The sequence below is a fragment of the Colletes latitarsis genome, chromosome 8 (assembly GCF_051014445.1).
Source record: "Colletes latitarsis isolate SP2378_abdomen chromosome 8, iyColLati1, whole genome shotgun sequence".
NCBI lineage: Eukaryota > Metazoa > Arthropoda > Insecta > Hymenoptera > Colletidae > Colletes > Colletes latitarsis.
The window spans coordinates 27,638,140-27,658,752 of NC_135141.1; the positions used below are offsets into that span (position 1 = coordinate 27,638,140).

General features: G+C 50.1%; 1 protein-coding gene across 1 annotated transcript in view; it reads left to right on the top strand.

Annotated features, from left to right (window-relative positions):
• Positions 1-20,613, top strand: part of Dpy (fibrillin-like protein dumpy) — a 106,211-nt gene that overhangs the window by 47,654 nt on the left and 37,944 nt on the right. The window contains 41 exon segments of the mRNA XM_076771092.1: positions 32-175; positions 260-337; positions 756-938; positions 1,030-1,350; positions 1,420-1,800; positions 1,885-2,208; positions 2,280-2,585; positions 2,669-2,980; positions 3,074-4,030; positions 4,124-5,095; positions 5,166-5,498; positions 5,587-5,892; positions 5,971-6,300; positions 6,382-7,005; positions 7,082-7,402; positions 7,480-8,109; positions 8,192-8,509; positions 8,595-8,906; positions 8,982-9,287; positions 9,378-9,695; positions 10,702-11,025; positions 11,146-11,457; positions 12,166-12,504; positions 12,751-13,053; positions 13,159-13,464; positions 13,546-13,860; positions 13,942-14,262; positions 14,341-14,655; positions 14,859-15,191; positions 15,426-15,728; positions 15,806-16,111; positions 16,201-16,515; positions 16,879-17,205; positions 17,423-17,731; positions 17,837-18,160; positions 18,270-18,583; positions 18,586-18,955; positions 19,033-19,350; positions 19,459-19,782; positions 19,871-20,179; positions 20,254-20,571. Of these exon segments, the coding sequence (XP_076627207.1) occupies positions 32-175; positions 260-337; positions 756-938; positions 1,030-1,350; positions 1,420-1,800; positions 1,885-2,208; positions 2,280-2,585; positions 2,669-2,980; positions 3,074-4,030; positions 4,124-5,095; positions 5,166-5,498; positions 5,587-5,892; positions 5,971-6,300; positions 6,382-7,005; positions 7,082-7,402; positions 7,480-8,109; positions 8,192-8,509; positions 8,595-8,906; positions 8,982-9,287; positions 9,378-9,695; positions 10,702-11,025; positions 11,146-11,457; positions 12,166-12,504; positions 12,751-13,053; positions 13,159-13,464; positions 13,546-13,860; positions 13,942-14,262; positions 14,341-14,655; positions 14,859-15,191; positions 15,426-15,728; positions 15,806-16,111; positions 16,201-16,515; positions 16,879-17,205; positions 17,423-17,731; positions 17,837-18,160; positions 18,270-18,583; positions 18,586-18,955; positions 19,033-19,350; positions 19,459-19,782; positions 19,871-20,179; positions 20,254-20,571 (14,481 nt within the window).

The following is a 20,613-nucleotide window of genomic DNA, read 5'->3' on the forward strand; positions in this document are numbered from 1 at the left end:
TTGAGCTTCTAATATTCCATCGTTTCGTCAGATACCAAATGCACAACGCACGACGACTGTCTTTCCCAATTGGCCTGTATAAACCAGCAGTGCTTGAACCCATGCACCATCGAGAACCCGTGCGACTTCGTCGAGGTCTGCCACGTTCAAGATCACAGACCAGTTTGCGTGAAAGGTAGAATATCGAGCACCATATCATTTAGCAATGTTTACTTAAGATTTACACGACACTAATCGATCGTTTTCCAAACTTTCCCAGACGTAACGAACGACACGGGTTGTCCTTACTGTCCAGCCGGAATGCACTGCGATTCAGCGACGAGCACATGCGTCAAAGGTTTGTACACGATCGTGCACCTAGGTCCTCCACGTGGTAGATTCTATTTGCAATACCACGATCTATTCTACCTGTAAATATGTATCTATTGTACATAAGTTACGACGTGCAATTTCGTTTCAAATTCGTTGCACCCCAAACTTCTCTCGCGTTTTACATCTTCGCGTCTCAGATCTTAAAAGCTGTTCATACATGCCTTCGGTTTTCAAATCTATAGAAAGATATTCTAAATAGATGTATCGTTCGATCGCTCGATTATATAATTTTGATCCGTCGTGCACCGACGTTGTGTTTTATACATGCTGATCTGCCTGAGAGGCGTCTCCGCACGCAAGTCCACGCAAAACGTGACTCTTTCTTGTTTTGTACCGTTGCACACTATCTCGGGGCTATACGGGCTTTCTCCATCTTTCTCTAGCGGGTTGCACTAGCGACAAAGATTGTCCGCTGACCACTGCGTGCATCGCGGGAACTTGTCAGGAACCGTGCCTCGTGCGGAATCCGTGCGCGAGAAACGCGGTTTGCGTTAACACCAATCACCGAGCGGACTGTAGCTGCGACGACGGCTACCACGGAAACGGTTTCATCTACTGTGCTCTGGGTAATTGTTCCTTTTAACAGAACCTTCGTCAGTTCAGTAGTCTTGAGTACCCAGTTGATACTGAAAAGCAATTTTTTAACTTATCTTTCAGAGGACGAGGGCAAAAACATTTGCCAGTACAACGAGGACTGCCCACCGAGCAAATACTGTGACCGTCTGAACAGACTGTGCATAGATCCTTGTCTGGAGACGGACTGTGGTTCCAACGCAAACTGCTTGCCCTTGAATCACCAAGCACAGTGCAAGTGCTTGCCAGGATACGAAGGCAATCCTCTCATCGGCTGCACGAAACTGTCCTCGGATCCGTGTGTTCCAAATCCTTGTGGATTGGACGCGATGTGCGAGAACGATAATGGCAATCCGATCTGCTTCTGTCCTAAAGGTCTCACTGGGAATCCTTTCGAACATTGCAGTAAGTGTCTAGAATATGGTAGCGTCTTTCCATTCTTTGGACTGTAAATTAGGGAAATATTCACTTCAGTTCCAGACGGTGACATGTGCCAAGGGAATCCCTGCGGAGTTAACTCCGGTTGCCGCATGGTCGCGGGGAAAGTTAGGTGCTTCTGTCTGCCAGGGTACGAGGGAAATCCTCCTCAAGCCCCCTGCATGCTCCCGAACAATCCCTGCGAGCCGTCTCCGTGTGGACCCAACACGCAGTGCACAGTCCTCTCCAACGGTCTCTCGAAGTGCACCTGCTTGCCTGGCTACATCGAGACTCCCAACACCATCAGGGGATGTGGGCCTAAGTCTGACCAGTGCGATCCTAATCCTTGCGGACTCGGTGCAAAATGCGACGCGGACAGAGTACCGGCTTGTTACTGTCCTGAACATACGGTTGGAAATCCCTATCAGAGCTGTGCAGGTGTGTTAATGATAAGCAATAACATTGTAAATACTCCTTCAAAAATTGATGAAACAAAGCTGACTTCTCGTTATTCGCTTCTAGTACCGCCATCCGACATGCACGACCCTTGCTTATTGATCCCCTGCGGTAAGAACGCCATTTGTATCGCTGAAGACGGGGTTGCAAGGTGCAAATGCGTCCCGCCGTACATCGGTAATCCGTACATCGACGGCTGCGAGGCCGAGTGTTTCGTGAATCAAGACTGCGACAGTCAACTGGCATGCTTCAATCAACACTGCAGAGACCCCTGCCCTGGTGTTTGCGGCGCCAACGCAAAATGCGAAGTAGACGACCACGTTCCAGTCTGTTCTTGTCTGCCCGGATACACCGGAGATCCGTTCGGCTCCTGCAAAATCGAAAAATCTCGTGAGTCTTCCTTACCATTAAATTCTCCTGATCCACGCGTAAACTAATATTGCAATTGACTCTTCTTTTAGCTCTTCCACCTCAGAATCCTTGCATGCCATCGCCATGCGGACCGCACAGTATCTGCCGCGTGATGAACGACCGCGCAGTTTGTTCTTGCAGTCCAGGATACCATGGAACACCACCATCTTGTCGTCCAGAGTGTCTGGTCAGCTCGGAATGTCCTGTGCACCTAGCCTGTATCGGCCAAAAATGTGGAGATCCTTGTTCCAGTTTGTGCGGTCAGAACGCTCTATGCCAAGTGATCAGTCACAACCCCATTTGCAGTTGTCCTCCCGAATACACCGGTGATCCGTTTACGCAATGCGTCAAGGAAGGTAACGTATCTCCGTTTTTTCAATTCCTATGCAATATGAGTTTTAGGACAAGCTGGAGGACTCACCTATATCTTTTTCGTTAGTCGTGCCGCTACCAGGACAGAAGAACCCTTGCGTACCTGCCCCTTGTGGCCCGAACGCAGACTGTCGCGTGCAGGAAGATCATCCTGTCTGCACATGTATCAGTGGAATGTTTGGGGCCCCGCCAAATTGCAGACCGGAGTGCTTGATTCATCAAGACTGTCCAAACTATCTAGCGTGCGTCCAGAAGAAATGTGTGGATCCTTGCGCCGGGTCTTGTGGATTTAATACCAATTGTACCGTACAGAATCATCGTCCTATGTGCCAGTGTTACCAGGACTACGAAGGGGATCCTTTCTCTGGGTGTAATAAAGGTAAGATCGTTACTCTACTCTTGCACTTGAGCAAGCAAAGTCCTCTGTTTTCTCGTTTTTTTTTGAATAAAATAGCTATTGTTTGTTGCACAGTTTCGTTCCCGGTGGCATTGCCGTGCGATCCATCTCCGTGTGGCGCGAACGCAGTCTGCAAGGAACGCAACGGAGCTGGCTCGTGCAGCTGCTTACCCGATTACACCGGAGATCCTTACGCAGGATGCAGACCGGAGTGCGTTCAAAATTCCGACTGCGTTCATACGAAGGCCTGCATAAACAACAAGTGCAAGGACCCGTGCGTGGGTGCTTGTGGAATAAACGCACAGTGTCAAGTGATCAATCATCAGCCTTCGTGCAGTTGTCTTTCTGGGTACACCGGAGATCCTCTCCAATCTTGCCATATATCACCTGTAACCCCGCTACCGGGTGACCCATGCCAACCTTCTCCCTGCGGTCCGTACAGCAACTGTCGCGTGATCGACAACCATGCAGTCTGTTCTTGTCAGCCAGACTATGTTGGCAGCCCACCACAGTGTCGACCGGAGTGTGTGGTTAGCACCGACTGCGCCCAGAACACGGCATGCATCACTCAGAAGTGCAGGGACCCGTGTGTGGGCACGTGTGGACAGAATGCTGATTGTCAGGTCATCAACCATAATCCAGTCTGCAGTTGCACGTCCGGATACACCGGTGATCCATTCTTCGGATGTGTGAAAGAACCGGAAGGCAAGCAGCCTGGTGGAGAACCAAGCAGCAACCCGTGCATCCCATCACCGTGCGGGCCTAATTCACAGTGTCGCGTGATAGACGGCTTCCCAGCCTGTTCTTGTCTACCGAACTACGTGGGCAGGGCTCCAAATTGTCGTCCGGAGTGTGTCATCAACGAAGGTTGTCCTGGGAACCTCGCCTGCCAGAACGAACAATGCGTGGATCCTTGTCCAGGATCCTGCGGCGTGAACACCTTCTGCAACGTTGTGAAACACAATCCCGTTTGCATCTGCAACGCTGGGTACACCGGAGATCCATTCACCGAGTGCGTGCATATAATGGAAGGTACGTACAATCATATTTTATCAAAATTCCTTCTACAGGTTTCCTATTCATTATTTCCAGACTATCTGTAAGACCATTTATTTTCTTCCTTAGAACCTACCACAACCGAACAACCTCGCACACCGTGCAACCCATCACCCTGCGGTGCAAATGCAATCTGCAACGAAAGAAATGGCGTGGGATCCTGCACGTGCCTGCCAGAATACGTGGGCGATCCTTACACAGGTTGCAGACCCGAATGTGTTACAAATGCCGATTGCGAACGGGATAAGGCTTGTCTTAACAACAAATGCGTCAACCCTTGCCCCGGAACTTGTGGACAGGGAGCTACTTGTCGAGTGGTTAACCACACGCCATCTTGCTCCTGTCTACCCGGTTACACCGGAGATCCGTTCAATTCCTGCACGACGATAGTGGTAACACCCGAACCGATACCAGAGAATCCTTGTGAACCTTCACCCTGCGGACCCAACAGCAACTGTCGCGTGCACAACGAGCACGCAGTATGCTTATGCCAGCCAGGATTCGTCGGGATACCGCCTACCTGTCGTCCTGAATGCATCGTCAGCTCGGAATGTCCTCAGAACAAAGCGTGCATCGAGAACAAGTGCGCGGATCCTTGCCCAGGCTCTTGCGGAGTGAACACCAAGTGTCTGACCGTGAACCACAATCCCATTTGCACTTGTGCCGCGGGCTACACGGGTAATCCGCTCGAGTATTGCGCGAGATTCAACGTTTCCGAAACTCCTTCGAAGGGCGCTGGTAATCCGTGCTCTCCGAATCCTTGCGGACCGAATTCCCAGTGCAAGGTGATCGGTTCTCAGCCTGCTTGCTCGTGTCTATTGAACTACATTGGACGTCCACCGAACTGTAGACCCGAATGTACTGATAACTCTGACTGTTTCCATTCGGCGGCCTGTGTGGATCAACGATGCAAGAATCCTTGTCCGGGTGCTTGCGGCGAACTGGCGAGGTGTACGGTTCAAAATCACGTACCAATTTGTACCTGCCCCGAGGGCTACGAGGGCGACGCTGCTGTCCGCTGCGTCCTGGCGCCTCCTCCAAGTAAGTTTTTATTTTAAATCGTGCTTCTGGACTCTTTTTCTCAAATCCCGTTTGGTTTCTTTTTGTTTAGCAACGGATATAAGCGTGGCCAATCCTTGTTTGCCGAATCCTTGCGGTCCAAACGCGCAGTGTCGCGAGAGGAATGGCGCAGGAGCGTGTGCTTGTCCCCCAGACCTTATCGGAGACCCCTACGATAACGAGAAGGGATGCCACAGAGAATGCGAATCGAACAACGACTGTGCTCCGCAATTGGCTTGCGTCGGATTCAAGTGCTCCGATCCTTGTCCGAGTACTTGCGGCATGTTGTCAATTTGCAACGTCCAACAACACGTTCCTATGTGCACGTGTCCTCCTGGATACACCGGAGACCCGTACTTTGCTTGCGAAATCAAAGAAATGACCAGTACGTCTCATTCTGCATTTTCAGTATTCATGCTAGACGATTCTAACTTCAGTTATATGTATGTTTGTATTCCTAAATGTACCTTCAGGAGTACCTCCATCGGATCCATGCTCGCCATCGCCTTGCGGACCTAACAGCAAGTGCCGCGAAGTAAACAGCCAGGCAGTGTGCACGTGTCTTCCCGAGTACAGAGGAATCCCACCAAACTGCAGACCCGAATGCGTGGTGAACGCCGAGTGTCCGCCTCATCTTACCTGCCTGAACAAGAAATGTGCAGATCCTTGCCCGAACACCTGCGGATTGAGAGCACAGTGCACCACCAAGAACCATAATCCGATTTGCACGTGTCCTGTGGGCTTCACCGGCGATCCTTTCACTCAGTGTTCGCCTATCAGTAAGACTGCTACTTAAATTACCTTGATATTTTTTAAACCAAGTTCAAGCATTCAATCACACTTGTTCTGCCTTGCAGTTTACGACGTCACCTCCAGCACAGAACGGCCACCATCTTGTACACCATCGCCTTGTGGTCCGAACTCCTTGTGCCAAATCATATCCGGAAATCCTGCATGTTCCTGTCTGCCTAATTACACCGGCGTTCCACCAGAGTGCAGACCAGAGTGCATTTTAAGCTCCGAGTGCAAGAGTCATCTGGCATGCGTCAATCAGAAGTGTCAGGATCCCTGCCCGGGCTCCTGTGGCGTGAACGCTCAGTGCCACGTTCTGAATCACATACCAGTTTGCACGTGCATGGAGAGCTTCACTGGAGATCCTTTCACGCAGTGCATAGTAATTCCTCCAAGTAAGAAAATGTAGATTTGTATGGGCTCGCGTCTTTCGAATTGTTAAACAGGTCGATATGTGGTTTTTAATCCTTTTCTAGCTACGTTGCCGCCAGTAAGTGATCCGTGCAGTCCATCGCCCTGCGGACCGAACGCTATATGCAGGAACGGCGACTGCGAATGTCTTTCAGAGTACATAGGCAATCCGTACGAAGCGTGTCGTCCAGAATGCGTTTTGAACTTAGAGTGTCCACGCGACAAAACCTGTCTGAGAAACAAATGCAAGGATCCTTGTCCTGGAACATGTGGTCAAAACGCTGTCTGCGACGTCGTCAATCACATACCTAGCTGCTCTTGTCCACCTGGATACGTTGGAGATCCGTTCGTCAGCTGTCGTATCCAGCCACAAGTTCCCCATACATCTAAGGATCCGTGCACACCCGTGTCACCCTGCGGGCCGAACAGTCAGTGTCGCAACGTGGAAGATCATGCCGTGTGCTCTTGCCTTCAAGGATACCTTGGTTCTCCACCCTCGTGTAGGCCAGAGTGTGTTGTGAGCTCGGAGTGCCCGCCAACGCGCGCCTGTGTGAACAAGAAGTGTACAGATCCTTGCTTGGGATCTTGCGGCTTGAACGCGAGATGCGAAGTCATCAATCATTCGCCAATCTGCAGTTGTCTGCCTGGTCAGACTGGAGATCCTTTCAAGAGCTGTTACGACGTTCCAGGTAAGGGAATTTATTATTAAATTAAATATATCAACGCTGTAGTCTAATGGAATATTGTAATGGTTACTTTTTACAGATGTGCCGGACGGCAAAGACACGGGAGATCCTTGCAGCCCGTCACCCTGCGGACCAAACGCTCAGTGTCAGGATGCAAACGGTTATCCATCGTGTTCTTGCCTTCCCTCGTACATAGGCACCCCACCATCTTGTCGCCCAGAGTGTCTGATCAATCCTGATTGCCCGTCCGACAAGGCGTGCATAAACTCGAAGTGCACGGATCCCTGTCCGGGATCCTGCGCGGAAAACGCCAAGTGCATCGTCGTTAATCATGCTGTCGTGTGCTCGTGCACGACCGGTTACACCGGAAATCCATTCGTTCAGTGCATCGAATTAGAAGGTAATGTGATTTTTTGAAATTTAGTTTACAACCTGATAGATAAAAAAATTTCTGGATCTTCATACTCTGCATTACAGAGGAAGCTATTAATCCCTGTGAGCCCTCGCCCTGTGGTCCAAACGCAATCTGCCAACAACGGGACAACGTGGGCGCGTGCATCTGCATCGACGACTATCATGGCAACCCTTACGAAGGGTGTCAACCAGAGTGCATTCTCAGCTCCGACTGTCCAACGAACAAAGCCTGCGTCCGCTACAAATGCGAGGATCCTTGCCCGGGCATATGCGGCATTCAGGCTCAGTGTTCCGTCATCAACCACATTCCAACCTGCACCTGCGAACCTGGCTACATGGGGGATCCTTTCACGATCTGCACACCGCCACTGATCACGGATACGGAACCAACCGTGACGGATCCATGCAATCCATCGCCTTGCGGGCCCAACAGTTTATGCAGAGCTGTCAACGAACAGGCCGTCTGCACCTGCCAGGAGTCCTACATCGGTTCACCGCCAAACTGCAGGCCCGAGTGCGTCGTGAACTCCGAGTGTCCTCAAAACAGAGCGTGTTACAAATACAAGTGCACGGATCCGTGCCCTGGAACATGCGGAGTGAGTGCCAATTGTCGCGTGATCAACCACAATCCACTGTGTAGCTGCTCGCAGGGCACCACGGGAGATCCTTTCTCCAGGTGTTACCCGCAAACAGGTGGGTGACTTTAATAACTCGAGGAAGCAGAGTCACAGATTGAGCAAGCGAACTAGCTTTTACATAACATTTTGTCTTTTAGTTGCGCCAGTCCCACCGATCGGCGACCCCTGCACACCGAGTCCATGCGGTCTTTACGCAGAATGCAGGGCAATTGGCGACCAAGCAGCTTGCTCTTGTTTGAAGAACTACATAGGTCTACCGCCCAACTGTAGACCCGAGTGTGTCGTCAACACCGATTGTGCATCGAATCAAGCGTGCATCTCTGAGAAATGTCGAGATCCTTGCGCCGGATCATGCGGTCAGAGCGCGGACTGTCGTGTACAGAACCATATTCCTGTTTGCCTCTGTCAAACGGGATACACCGGTGATCCTTTCACGCTGTGTACACAGATAATGGGTACCTATCTAACTCACTTTTGTCATTCAACCTACATCACTTGTTATACAAATAAGGTTCATGATGTACATCCTTTACTTTCTAGAACAACCGAGAGTACCCGAAGATCTGTGCAACCCATCTCCTTGCGGACCTAACGCAGAATGCGACGAGGGTAACTGCAGGTGTCTTCCGAACTACTTCGGTGATCCTTTCTCGTACTGTCGTCCGGAGTGTACCATGAACTCGGACTGCTCCAGAGCAAAAGCATGCGTGAATCATTACTGCCTAGATCCTTGCGTTGGCACCTGTGGAACCAATGCACGCTGCGATGTTGTTAATCATATCCCAATGTGCAGCTGCCCTCCCGGAAATACCGGGGATCCTTTCACCCTATGTCGGCCACATCTGATAGACGGTAAGTCTATCTTTTATAGGCTAACTAATGATTTAATAGAGCATTGAATTATAAATATATATGTAACGTTTCCAGAACCCAGGAAACAGCCATGCACTCCATCTCCTTGCGGAGCGAACAGTGTTTGCAAAGTAGTGAACGATCACGCGGTCTGCTCATGTCAACCTGGACTAATAGGCAGTCCACCAGCCTGCAGACCAGAATGTGTGGTCAGCGCAGATTGTCCATTGACACAAGCGTGTCTCGGCAACAAGTGTCAGGACCCGTGTCCGGGCACTTGTGGTCAGAACTCCAAGTGTCAAGTGGTCAATCACAATCCAATATGCATCTGCTACGAAGGACACACCGGTGACCCGTTCACCAGGTGTTACCCTATGCCTAGTGAGTGGAACAACACGTATTATACCACTAAAATATAAGAAGTCTATAAATCATTCTGTAAACTGATGAAATTTAATATCCTTCTCGCAGGGGAGCCACCGAAGCCGACGAATCCTTGCCAACCATCCCCCTGCGGGCCGAACGCGGAGTGCCAAGTGAGGGGCGACAGTCCAGCCTGTTCGTGTATACAAAATTACATCGGTGTGCCACCGAATTGCAGACCCGAGTGTACGATAAACCCGGAGTGTCCGCCGCATTTAGCGTGTATGCAACAAAAGTGTCGCGATCCGTGTGTCGGTCTGTGCGGTTCGAACGCTCGTTGCTCGGTAGTTAATCACAACGCGGTGTGCGCGTGCGCCGAAGGTTACACCGGAAATCCGTTCAGCGTTTGCGAGCCGGTCGCCAAGGGTGAGTACTCGCCGCAAGAAACTTGCTGTCGTATTACTTTCTCTCGTTGCAAAATTCGCCGTTTGCATGCGGGCGACGCAGGTAAGTGCTTGTTCGTTTCATAACGCGAATCATCGACTCCACCCTAACCCAAAGCCATACTCTCGTCGACGAAGGAACGAGAGGTAACATTAAGAGAGGCCCAATAGAAACCGATGACAAAGCGTCATCGTGGTGGCCGGGGCCTTAGGAATTAGAAACCGCACTCATGTACGAATGAAAATCTATAATAACGAATCATCCACCCCCCAACCCCTGCGATTAACGAGTTCATCGAGAGGAGCACGCCTTTATTTACCCCTCCCCCCCCCCCCATGCGTACTACCCATGAATGAAATAACCGTATTGTGAAATGAAATGGTGGCGGGGCCTATGGAGTATATAGGCTCTTAATTGCACTCACCCCCTGACAGATATGCGATAACCCTCGTAAGACGAATAATGCACGCATTGATCATTCCCAACCAAGCATATCGCTTCGAGAATCATGTTTAGAGGAGCACCCTAGATTTACAACGTCCTACGTCCCTGCGAGAAACACCCTCATAGAAAAACTGGACACGGATGCATTAACCCCTAAATACGTTGTGCCGGCTTATTACACCCTCCGTTGTGTATAGATTTAGACATGCTTACAAGTACCTTGCCCTGGCCCTAAAAACACGCTTACGCATTGAAAGGTACTCTCCGACCATAACGTCCCCTAATGATACTCACCCTTAACGTGACACGACCCAAAAATCCACCCCATGATACCCTAACAATCAAAACCCTGCCAGCGTGACCACGATCGAATGGATCCAAATTGGCTGAAAGATCAGCTTCCGCTTAAATCATTCGTCGCAACATCGCACGAGGCTGATCCCGACGACGTAGCGCAAAGAGACATACGCTGCACAAGCTTTTCCAACCGACCACCGCTGCATGATCGATTATGTTTAAGTGACCGTGTTTCTCTTTCCATCAGATGTACCCTTAGACCTTAGGAAACCATGCGAGCCATCCCCGTGCGGTACCAACGCGATCTGTCGCGAAAACAACGGCGTTGGTTCCTGTTCCTGTCCTCCGGACTACCTAGGCGACCCCTACGAAGGATGCAGACCCGAATGCACCCAAAATTCCGATTGCGCCAAGACGATGGCCTGCACGGGCCTAAAGTGCAGAGACCCGTGCCCAGGAACCTGCGGATTGCAAGCCCGATGCGAAACGATCAATCACGTTCCAGTCTGTTCGTGTAACACTGGCTACACGGGCAACCCCTTCACCTATTGCTCCCCCGTCATGTTCGAGCGTAAGCTTACATTTCCTATGAAATACTATCCGTTAGGACCAGTGGTTGCGAAGGTTCCGAAAACGACTGTCTGAAACTGTTACTGGTTTAGATTTCTAATACGAAATTCTCCCCATACAGCTACCCCCGTTGAGTCTGACCCGTGTAGTCCGTCCCCCTGCGGACCCAACAGTAAATGTCGAAACGTGAACGATCACGCTGTCTGTACCTGCTTCGCAAATTTCGTTGGAAATCCACCGAACTGTCGACCCGAATGTGTGATGAACAGCGAATGCCCGTTGGACCTCGCGTGCATCAATCAAAGATGCACGCCCCCTTGCACGAACTCCTGCGGTATCAACACGCAGTGCAAAGTGATCAACCACAGTCCCATTTGCATCTGCAACCTTGGATACACCGGCGACCCATTCACGAAATGCTTCCCCGCTCCACGTAAGGATACGTCTCTAGATATTTCTTCACCGGCCCACGATCGGTCCACGTCGTCTCACAATCAATTATTCGCAATGACCATTCTTATGGTGTTTCGCTCACTTTACGGGGTTAAGGAACAACTTTTCGACAATTCTTCGAATTTCTAAATATTCTTCACTAAAATACGCGTTGTTTGCTTTTTGGAAAATTAAAATCGTCCAATCCGTTCATGAGTTATGACGTTTTAAACATACGCATGAAATTTCAGGGAAAGATCTCAATGGTATGGTCAGACATTGTATTTTCGGTGATGAATTTTTTTCTCGAAAATGCGTAGGATTTCGGGGGTATGTGTAATGACCAAAAATGATTATAATCGACCCTTGCAACTGAAAATAATTTTTTTAGAACGATTTGAAATTTTTTTTTTTCGCCGAATAATTTTACACCTGCTTAAATTTTTTTCTCGAAAGTGGGTAGGATTTCGAGTGTATGTCTATTGACCAAAAATGATTGTAATTGACCCCTGCAACTAAAAATAATTTTTTTAGAACGATTTGAAAATTTTTAATTTTGTCGAAAAATTTAGGTACCTATCTTGTCGATTTTTCTTAAAAATTGTTTGACGCTCTATGTATTACTCATAATTAGTATATTCATCATCTTCAGAATACCTTCAGAATTCCTCGATTCTGGAAAAGAAATAATCTTGCAAACGAATTACAGAACCAGCCCCGAACGACAACCCTCTAGCCCCGATAGATCCCTGCTTGCCGTCGCCCTGTGGCATGTACGCGGAGTGCAGGAGTGTCGGTGGTACCCCATCCTGTTCCTGCTTGCCCAGATACGTTGGATCCCCGCCAAATTGCCGACCAGAGTGTCGTGTAAACTCCGACTGTCCCATGAGTCTCGCATGCAGCAGCGAGAAGTGCAGGAATCCTTGCTTAGGCTCCTGCGGCGTCACGTCCTTGTGCTCGGTGTACAACCACGTGCCCGTGTGCACGTGTCCCGAGGAATACACCGGGGATCCCTTCAGCAACTGCTACCTAGCACCGACCGAGCCACGTAAGAAGCCTTCAAGTTCCCCTACAGGAAATATTCGACACCATAGTCTTTGTAAACAGGGTGGATCACTTAAATAACTTCCGCAAATTTAAAGATTGTTTTCATGTCCTTTAAAATAGTCCAACTCTCATTGGGCTATAAATATATTTAGCTGATCCATTTTGTATAGCTCGAAACGACCCAGTTATTACTTCAATTTTTGGCTGACAAATTGGCAAGAAACTAGATCGTTCGTTTCTTTCGCAGCTGAACCAGTTGTCACTGATCCTTGCGCGTCGTCGCCCTGTGGCTCGAACGCACGCTGCGACAATGGTTTGTGCACCTGTTTGGCGGAGTTTCAGGGCGACCCCTACGTGGGCTGTCGCCCCGAGTGCGTGTTGAACACGGATTGTCCTCAGAATCGTGCCTGCGTGAGGAACAGGTGCGCTGATCCTTGCCCAGGCACGTGCGGCCTAAACGCCGTGTGTCTCGTGTACAACCACGTGCCCATGTGCAGCTGCCCTACCGGAATGGAGGGTAACGCTTTCGTTCAATGCACCGTCCTTCGAGGTACCTGTTCCTTCTTTAAACCCTCTATCGCATATTTTATTTTTCTAAAAGTCATTCAAAGAACAGAGGGTTCGTTGTTCTAAATTCCCGTTGCAACAATCACAGATCCCGTGCAGAGGAACCCTTGCTCGCCCTCGCCCTGCGGACCCAACAGTGCGTGTCGAGAGATCAACGAGCAGCCAGTGTGTTCCTGCGTGGCAGGATTCCTTGGTGTGCCACCTGCTTGCAGACCAGAGTGCACAGTCAGTTCCGACTGTCCCCTAACGGAAGCGTGTAGCAATCAGAGGTGCATAAACCCTTGTCCCGGTACCTGTGGCTTCAGAGCCGTCTGCAACGTCGTCAATCACAATCCCATATGCAGCTGCCCGCCAGGACTCTCTGGCGATCCTTTCGTCCAGTGCACGCTGGAACGTAAGACCCAACGTTTGGAGATTTCTTAATAGAATTGAACGGAGGACCCGATCCTGTTGATAACCGATCCTGTCTTTTTAGCGATTGGCCGCCCGATAGAGAACCCCTGCGAACCTTCTCCGTGTGGACCCAACGCTCAATGTCGAGTCGTTAATGATGCACCCTCGTGCTCGTGTTTGCCGGAATTCATGGGCGTCCCTCCGAATTGCAAGCCCGAGTGTATCAGCAACAGCGAGTGTCCGAGTCAATTCGCCTGCGCGAACCGGAAATGCAGGGATCCTTGCCCCGGCTCCTGCGGCGCGAACGCAGAGTGTCGCGTTGTTAGCCACACACCGATGTGCGTGTGTCCCGGGGACTACACTGGCGATCCTTTCACTCAGTGCACCCCTAAACCACGTACGAATCGAGGAATATTTTAATTTAACGTCCAATTCGAACATGTATTCAATTTTGACTCATCGATCTTCGCTCTTTTAGCCGTCCCAGTTTATCTTTCCCCGTGCAAACCGTCGCCCTGCGGTTTCAACGCGATATGCAAAGAACAAAACGGCGTCGGTTCCTGCTCCTGTCTGCCCGATTACATCGGAAACCCTTACGAAGGTTGTCGACCAGAGTGCGTGATCGACACGGACTGTCCCTCGACCTTGAGCTGTATTCGCTCCAAGTGCCAGGACCCTTGCCCGGGCACTTGCGGCACTAACACCGAGTGCCAGGTCATCAATCATCGTCCCGCGTGCACTTGCATCTCTGGGTACAGTGGAAATCCCTTCCAATACTGTACCTTAATTCGTGACATAGGTATTGTATTTGATCAACCCATATTTCTAATTGTATTCGTGTCGGAGAAGATACTGAAAGCAATCTAAAATCCCGTAGAGGACCAAACGCAATACAAGGACCCGTGCAACCCATCGCCCTGCGGACCAAACAGTCAATGTCGCGTGATGAACGAACAGGGAGTGTGTTCCTGTCTCGCAGAGTACACAGGTTCGCCACCTATGTGTCGTCCCGAGTGTGTCCTGAACTCTGAGTGCCCTGACAACCGAGCTTGCGTTAACCGGAAATGCGTGGATCCATGTCCCAGCTCGTGTGGCACGTTCGCCACGTGCGTGGTCAGGAACCACAGTCCAATCTGTGCTTGCAGAAACTCGTATACCGGAGATCCATTCACTAGATGCTTCCCAGTTCCACGTAAGACACCTTTCAAAGCCGTTCGAAGCAATTAGAAGCATAGGGTTTTCCAATAAAAGGGATACAACTTTGATATGAAATGAAATGAATGATGTTTATTTTGTGATTATTAATAGTTTATGGAAGCTCTATGGTTCCTATTGGAAAGCCCTGTAATTAAAAGTTGTCGGAAACGTTCCTCAACTTGTTACTTGCCTTTTCAGCATCCCTGCCTCCTTCGACAGTAGAAACGTCGCAACCTTGTTTTCCTTCCCCGTGCGGTTCGTACTCCGAATGCCGTGTGGTAAACGGAGGTCCATCCTGCCAGTGTTTGCCCGAGTATAGCGGAAGTCCTCCCAACTGTAGACCGGAATGCACCATCAATTCCGACTGTCCCAGTAACAGAGCTTGCATCAGACAGAAGTGTGCGGATCCCTGTCTAGGATCTTGCGGTGTAGGGACCCAGTGCAACGTGTTCAATCATGTGCCCATGTGCACGTGCGTCGAGGGATACACTGGGGACCCATTCAGCAACTGTTACCCGACACCACCGCAGTGTAAGAGCCCCCATTCTCTTCTCAAACAAGTCCAAAGTATAGTTTTTAGTGTTTAAGGCGTGGACCACAAGCATTGCAGCTAGTATCAGTGTCTCTTTTGAACCCTGATGAATCTGGCTGCAATCCTTGCAAACGTTGGAACAATTTCTCCAAAAGAACATGGTCCATACCCTATAGTCTTGACAGAGAAACTGTTCTGTTTTGGATCCTAACGACCTGTATAAATTTTTACAGTACCGCCTCCCGAAACCGACCCTTGCAATCCGTCGCCCTGCGGACCAAACGCTCAGTGCAACGCAGGAGCGTGCACTTGTTTGCCAGATTATCAGGGCGATCCCTACACCAGCTGTCGCCCTGAATGCGTCCTGAACAGCGACTGTGCTCAGAACAGAGCTTGCGTTCGCAACAAGTGCGTGGATCCTTGTTCGGGCACTTGCGGTAGAGACGCTATATGCAATGTCCTAAATCATGTGCCTATGTGCAGTTGTCCAGCCGGAATGTCTGGTAACGCGTTCATATCTTGCGACAGAGTCGAAGGTGCGAAATTTAGAGCCAGAGGAATCCTTTTGCAAACTTGTGTCTGTAAGATCTGATAAATATTTCCATTGATTTAGAACCAGTTCAAGCGAATCCTTGTAGTCCGTCTCCCTGCGGACCCAACAGTCAGTGCCGAGCTATAAACGGTCAAGGTGTATGTTCCTGCGTACCAGGATATCTTGGTAGTCCGCCTAGTTGCAGGCCAGAGTGCGTGGTTAGTTCAGATTGTCCGAGGAGTCAGGCCTGCAACAACCAAAAGTGCATCGATCCTTGTTCTGGCACCTGTGGCCTCAAGGCCCTCTGTCAAGTTGTTAATCATAACCCTGTGTGCAGCTGTCCCTCGGGTTTCACAGGCGATCCGTTCACTAGATGCCAACCCATTCGTAAGAATCTTGTTATTATACTCTGTGATAATTTTGCGCTTGACAATTTCAATTCACGTTCAATATCGACTTTTCCATATCCTTTGTAGCTGTGAGTGTTCCAACGGAGGATACATGCGCGTCTTGTCAATGCGGTCCGAATTCCGTTTACCAAACGATCAACGATCAACCATCTTGCGCCTGTCTGCCCGATTTTATCGGTTCCCCGCCAAACTGTAGGCCAGAGTGCGTGAGCAACAGCGAATGTTCCAGCCATTTAGCATGCATCAATAGAAAATGTCGAGACCCCTGTCCCGGCTCGTGTGGTTCCAACGCTGAATGTCGCGTGGTCAGTCACACACCGATGTGCGGTTGCCTCAGTGGCTACACAGGCGATCCATTCACGCAGTGTACACTCAAACGACGTAAGAACCAAACACATGTACCTTCAGGGACTATTCACTATACACGAGAACAAAGTAGTCTCCTTGGTGTACAGACTCAATTTGCTAGAAACTTAGTATCCTGTAATATTGTTCGCGGTGATTAAACCTTAACCCTTTGCGGTCCGAAACTGTTTGTATTCTAATATTCTATTTGTACCATAATTGTATAATTAAATGTAATTTCTGATCTCAATATTACTAGTAAAAGCGACGTAGGACCGGAAAGGGTTGATAATCCATCGAACCTGGATATTTTAGTAGTTATTGCATTAACCCTGTGGGGAATGAAGGGTCTTGGTGTGGTGGTAAAGCTAACCTTTCACCCTGTGAACCCTTTTTTAGCCGAGACCGAACCCACGCCGCTGTCCCCGTGCGTACCATCGCCTTGCGGCCCTAACGCGATATGTAAAGAACAAAACGGAGCAGGTTCCTGTTCCTGTGTCCAGGATTACTTAGGAAACCCGTACGAAGGATGTCGACCGGAGTGCACGGTAAATTCCGACTGCCCCTCAAACCTGGCCTGCATAAGATCGAAGTGCCAGAACCCCTGTCCCGGCACCTGTGGCCAGAACGCGGATTGCGCGGTGATAAATCACTTGCCAAGTTGCACTTGCCTGGCCGGATACACCGGGGATCCCTTCCTTAATTGCAACCTCCAGCCGCAGATCCGTAAGTCTCAATATAAATCTCGTCAATCATCATCGCCATCACCGAACGCCTCGATAGAGAAGATAACGTTAGACACGCTTCATTGTAACCAACGTTGCTTCCATCCGTAAGCGGTACTTGCCATTAACCCAAACTAATCCCAACGAACGAGTAACGCTGATGCATTTAGATTGGTGAGTGGTTAAATGGTGTTGACCAAAATATTCACCACTTGCAGCCCTCGAAGCAGAAAACCCCTGTAACCCATCGCCGTGCGGACCCAACAGCCTGTGTCACGTAACGAACGGCCAGGCTGTCTGCTCCTGCTACCGCGATTACGTAGGAAGTCCACCAGGATGCCGACCGGAATGTGTGGTCAGCTCAGAATGTCCCTCGAACCAAGCTTGCGACGGTCAGAAGTGCCTCGACCCTTGTCCCGGCCGCTGTGGTACCAACACAGACTGCAGAGTCGTAAACCACAGTCCTATCTGTGTTTGCAAACTGGACTTCACCGGGGATCCCTTCACCAGATGCTTCCCGACGCCAAGTAAGAGGAACATCGACACCCTGATTAAGTTACAGATTAGGGACTCGAACGAAACCTATCTTTGCGTGTCACTCGAGCCCCCACATTAGAGTAAATTATTTTCAGAACCATTGCCAGCGCCCGTTGAAAACCCGTGTGTACCGTCACCCTGCGGCCCTTACTCGGAATGCCGCGACATAGGAGGCTCTCCCTCTTGTACCTGTTTACCAAATTACATGGGCGGTCCGCCAAATTGCAGACCAGAGTGCACGATAAACCCTGATTGCCCCAGCAATAGAGCTTGTACGAGGCAAAAATGCAGAGACCCCTGTCCGGGCTCTTGCGGCATCGGTGCAATGTGCAACACGATCCAGCACATTCCGACTTGCGTTTGTCCCGAAGGTTTCACAGGAGATCCGTTCACTAGTTGTCAACCAGTACCACCTCCATGTAAGACTTTTACACCGTGTCTTTTCAATAATTTAATCAGTACCGTCAGAACATTAAGGTCTTCGACGTCTTTTCGAGTCACTATAACTAACTTGAAATCACTTTGCAGCGTTAGATGTCCCGTCAGACCCTTGCAACCCCTCACCCTGTGGCACGAACGCGGAGTGCAATAACGGTCTGTGTAGCTGTCCTTCCGGTTACGTGGGAAGTCCGTACGAGCTCTGTCAACCCGAGTGCGTGACCAACGACCATTGTCCCTTCAACAGAGCTTGCGTTCGCAACAAATGCACAGACCCTTGTATCGGAACCTGTGGTCAAAACGCGGTTTGCAACGTTTACGACCACGTTCCCATGTGCAGTTGCCCGCCTGGAATGTCTGGAAACGCATTTGTACTCTGCTCCGTATTACGAGGTGGATATCCTCTAACGATTCGCTCGAAACTTCCTTCGGCTTCTCCTCACTTAATGGATTTAATGCTCCGTTCGTAGAACCGCTACCTCAGGATCCTTGCAGACCCTCCCCTTGTGGCCCTAACAGTCAGTGTCGCGTCGTAAATGGCCAAGCTGTCTGCAGTTGCGTACAAGGATACCAAGGAACTCCGCCATCTTGCAGGCCCGAATGCTTAGTCAGCTCCGACTGTCCGCGTAATCTAGCTTGCAGCAATCAGAAATGCATAGATCCTTGTCTAGGTACCTGCGGTCTGAGGACTCAGTGTCAAGTTGTCGGTCACAATCCGATTTGCAGTTGCCTTCCGAGGTACTCTGGGGATCCTTTCACCAGATGCGACCCGATAAGTAAGAAAATCTTCGAGAATAGTCGTTTCATCTGCAATTGATCGACACAATTTCGAATTCTCAACTTTGTCCAACAGTCGAGACACCGATCGAGCCTGTAAATCCGTGTCAACCGTCTCCCTGCGGACCGAACGCACAGTGTCGCGTGGTGAACGACTCGCCATCTTGCACGTGCTTGCCCGATTTCGTTGGAGCGCCTCCCAGTTGCAGGCCAGAATGTGTCAGCAACAGCGAGTGCTCGGGAAATCTTGCTTGCATGAACCAAAAGTGCAGGGACCCTTGTCCCGGCGCTTGCGGTTCGAACACGGAATGTCGAGTCGTGAGTCACACGCCGATGTGCGTTTGCATCAACGGATACACTGGAGATCCCTTCACCCAGTGCTCCATTCAACAACGTAAGACACGTTAAAAACAGCTCAAATGAAGTCAAACCTCGCTGTATATTATCTAGCCAACCTATAGTCGGAATTTCTATTACAACACGAACTAACGTTTAATTGTAGCAATGATCGTCGAAAACGAATCGCCCTGCACACCATCACCCTGCGGAGCAAACGCTGTCTGCAAAGAGCAAAACGGTGCGGGCTCTTGCACCTGCTTGCAAGACTATATCGGAAATCCTTACGACGGATGTCGACCCGAGTGTGTCGTCAACTCTGACTGCGTATCAAATATGGCGTGCGTTCGGTCCAAGTGTCAGGATCCTTGTCCGGGCACCTGCGGTCAGAACGCCGTTTGCCAAGTGATCAATCATTCTCCTGCATGCTCGTGCATGCCTGAGTTCACTGGCGATCCGTTCAGATTCTGCAGTCCCGTTTTATCGATGGGTAATCAAGTCATTTCTTCAAATCAAAATGAGTTTTCCTCCGCTCTTTTTCTCGAAGTAGCATTGACCCTTTCATTATTCCAAATTAGAACCAGTTGCCACGGACCCATGCAATCCATCCCGATGCGGACCAAACAGTCAATGTAACGTAGTCAACGGGCAGCCAGTTTGCGCCTGTTTGCCAGAGTATATCGGAACTCCGCCTGCATGTCGTCCTGAATGCGTGATGAGCTCTGAGTGCCCTGCTAACAGGGCTTGCGTGAACAACAAGTGCATCAATCCGTGCCCACAGCCTTGCGGCTCGAACACCAATTGCAGAGTTCTAAATCACAGTCCGGTTTGCAGTTGCAAGCAAGGCTACACGGGAGATCCGTTCAGTAGATGTTTCCCCATGCCAAGTAAGCTCGATAGAACGTCTCCATTGGCGTTTTCCAAACGTGTTCGATTCAGGTGACGAGACGTTTCTTTTCAGAACCTCTACCTGGTCCGGTCGTTCAGAATCCTTGCGTACCATCGCCGTGCGGACCTTACGCGGAGTGTCGCGACATTGGCGGGGCGCCATCATGTTCTTGTCTCGCGTCTTACATCGGTAGTCCGCCTAACTGTAGACCCGAGTGCACCGTCAATTCCGATTGCCCCAGTAATCAGGCCTGCATAAACCAAAGATGCAGAGATCCTTGCCCTGGATCCTGCGGAGCGTCAGCCACCTGTAACGTCATCAATCACACGCCATCTTGCGTTTGCCCTGTAGATTTCACGGGCGATCCATTCACGAACTGTTACCCGAAACGTAAGCACCGAATCCTCCAGATTCTATTTACTAGCACATATT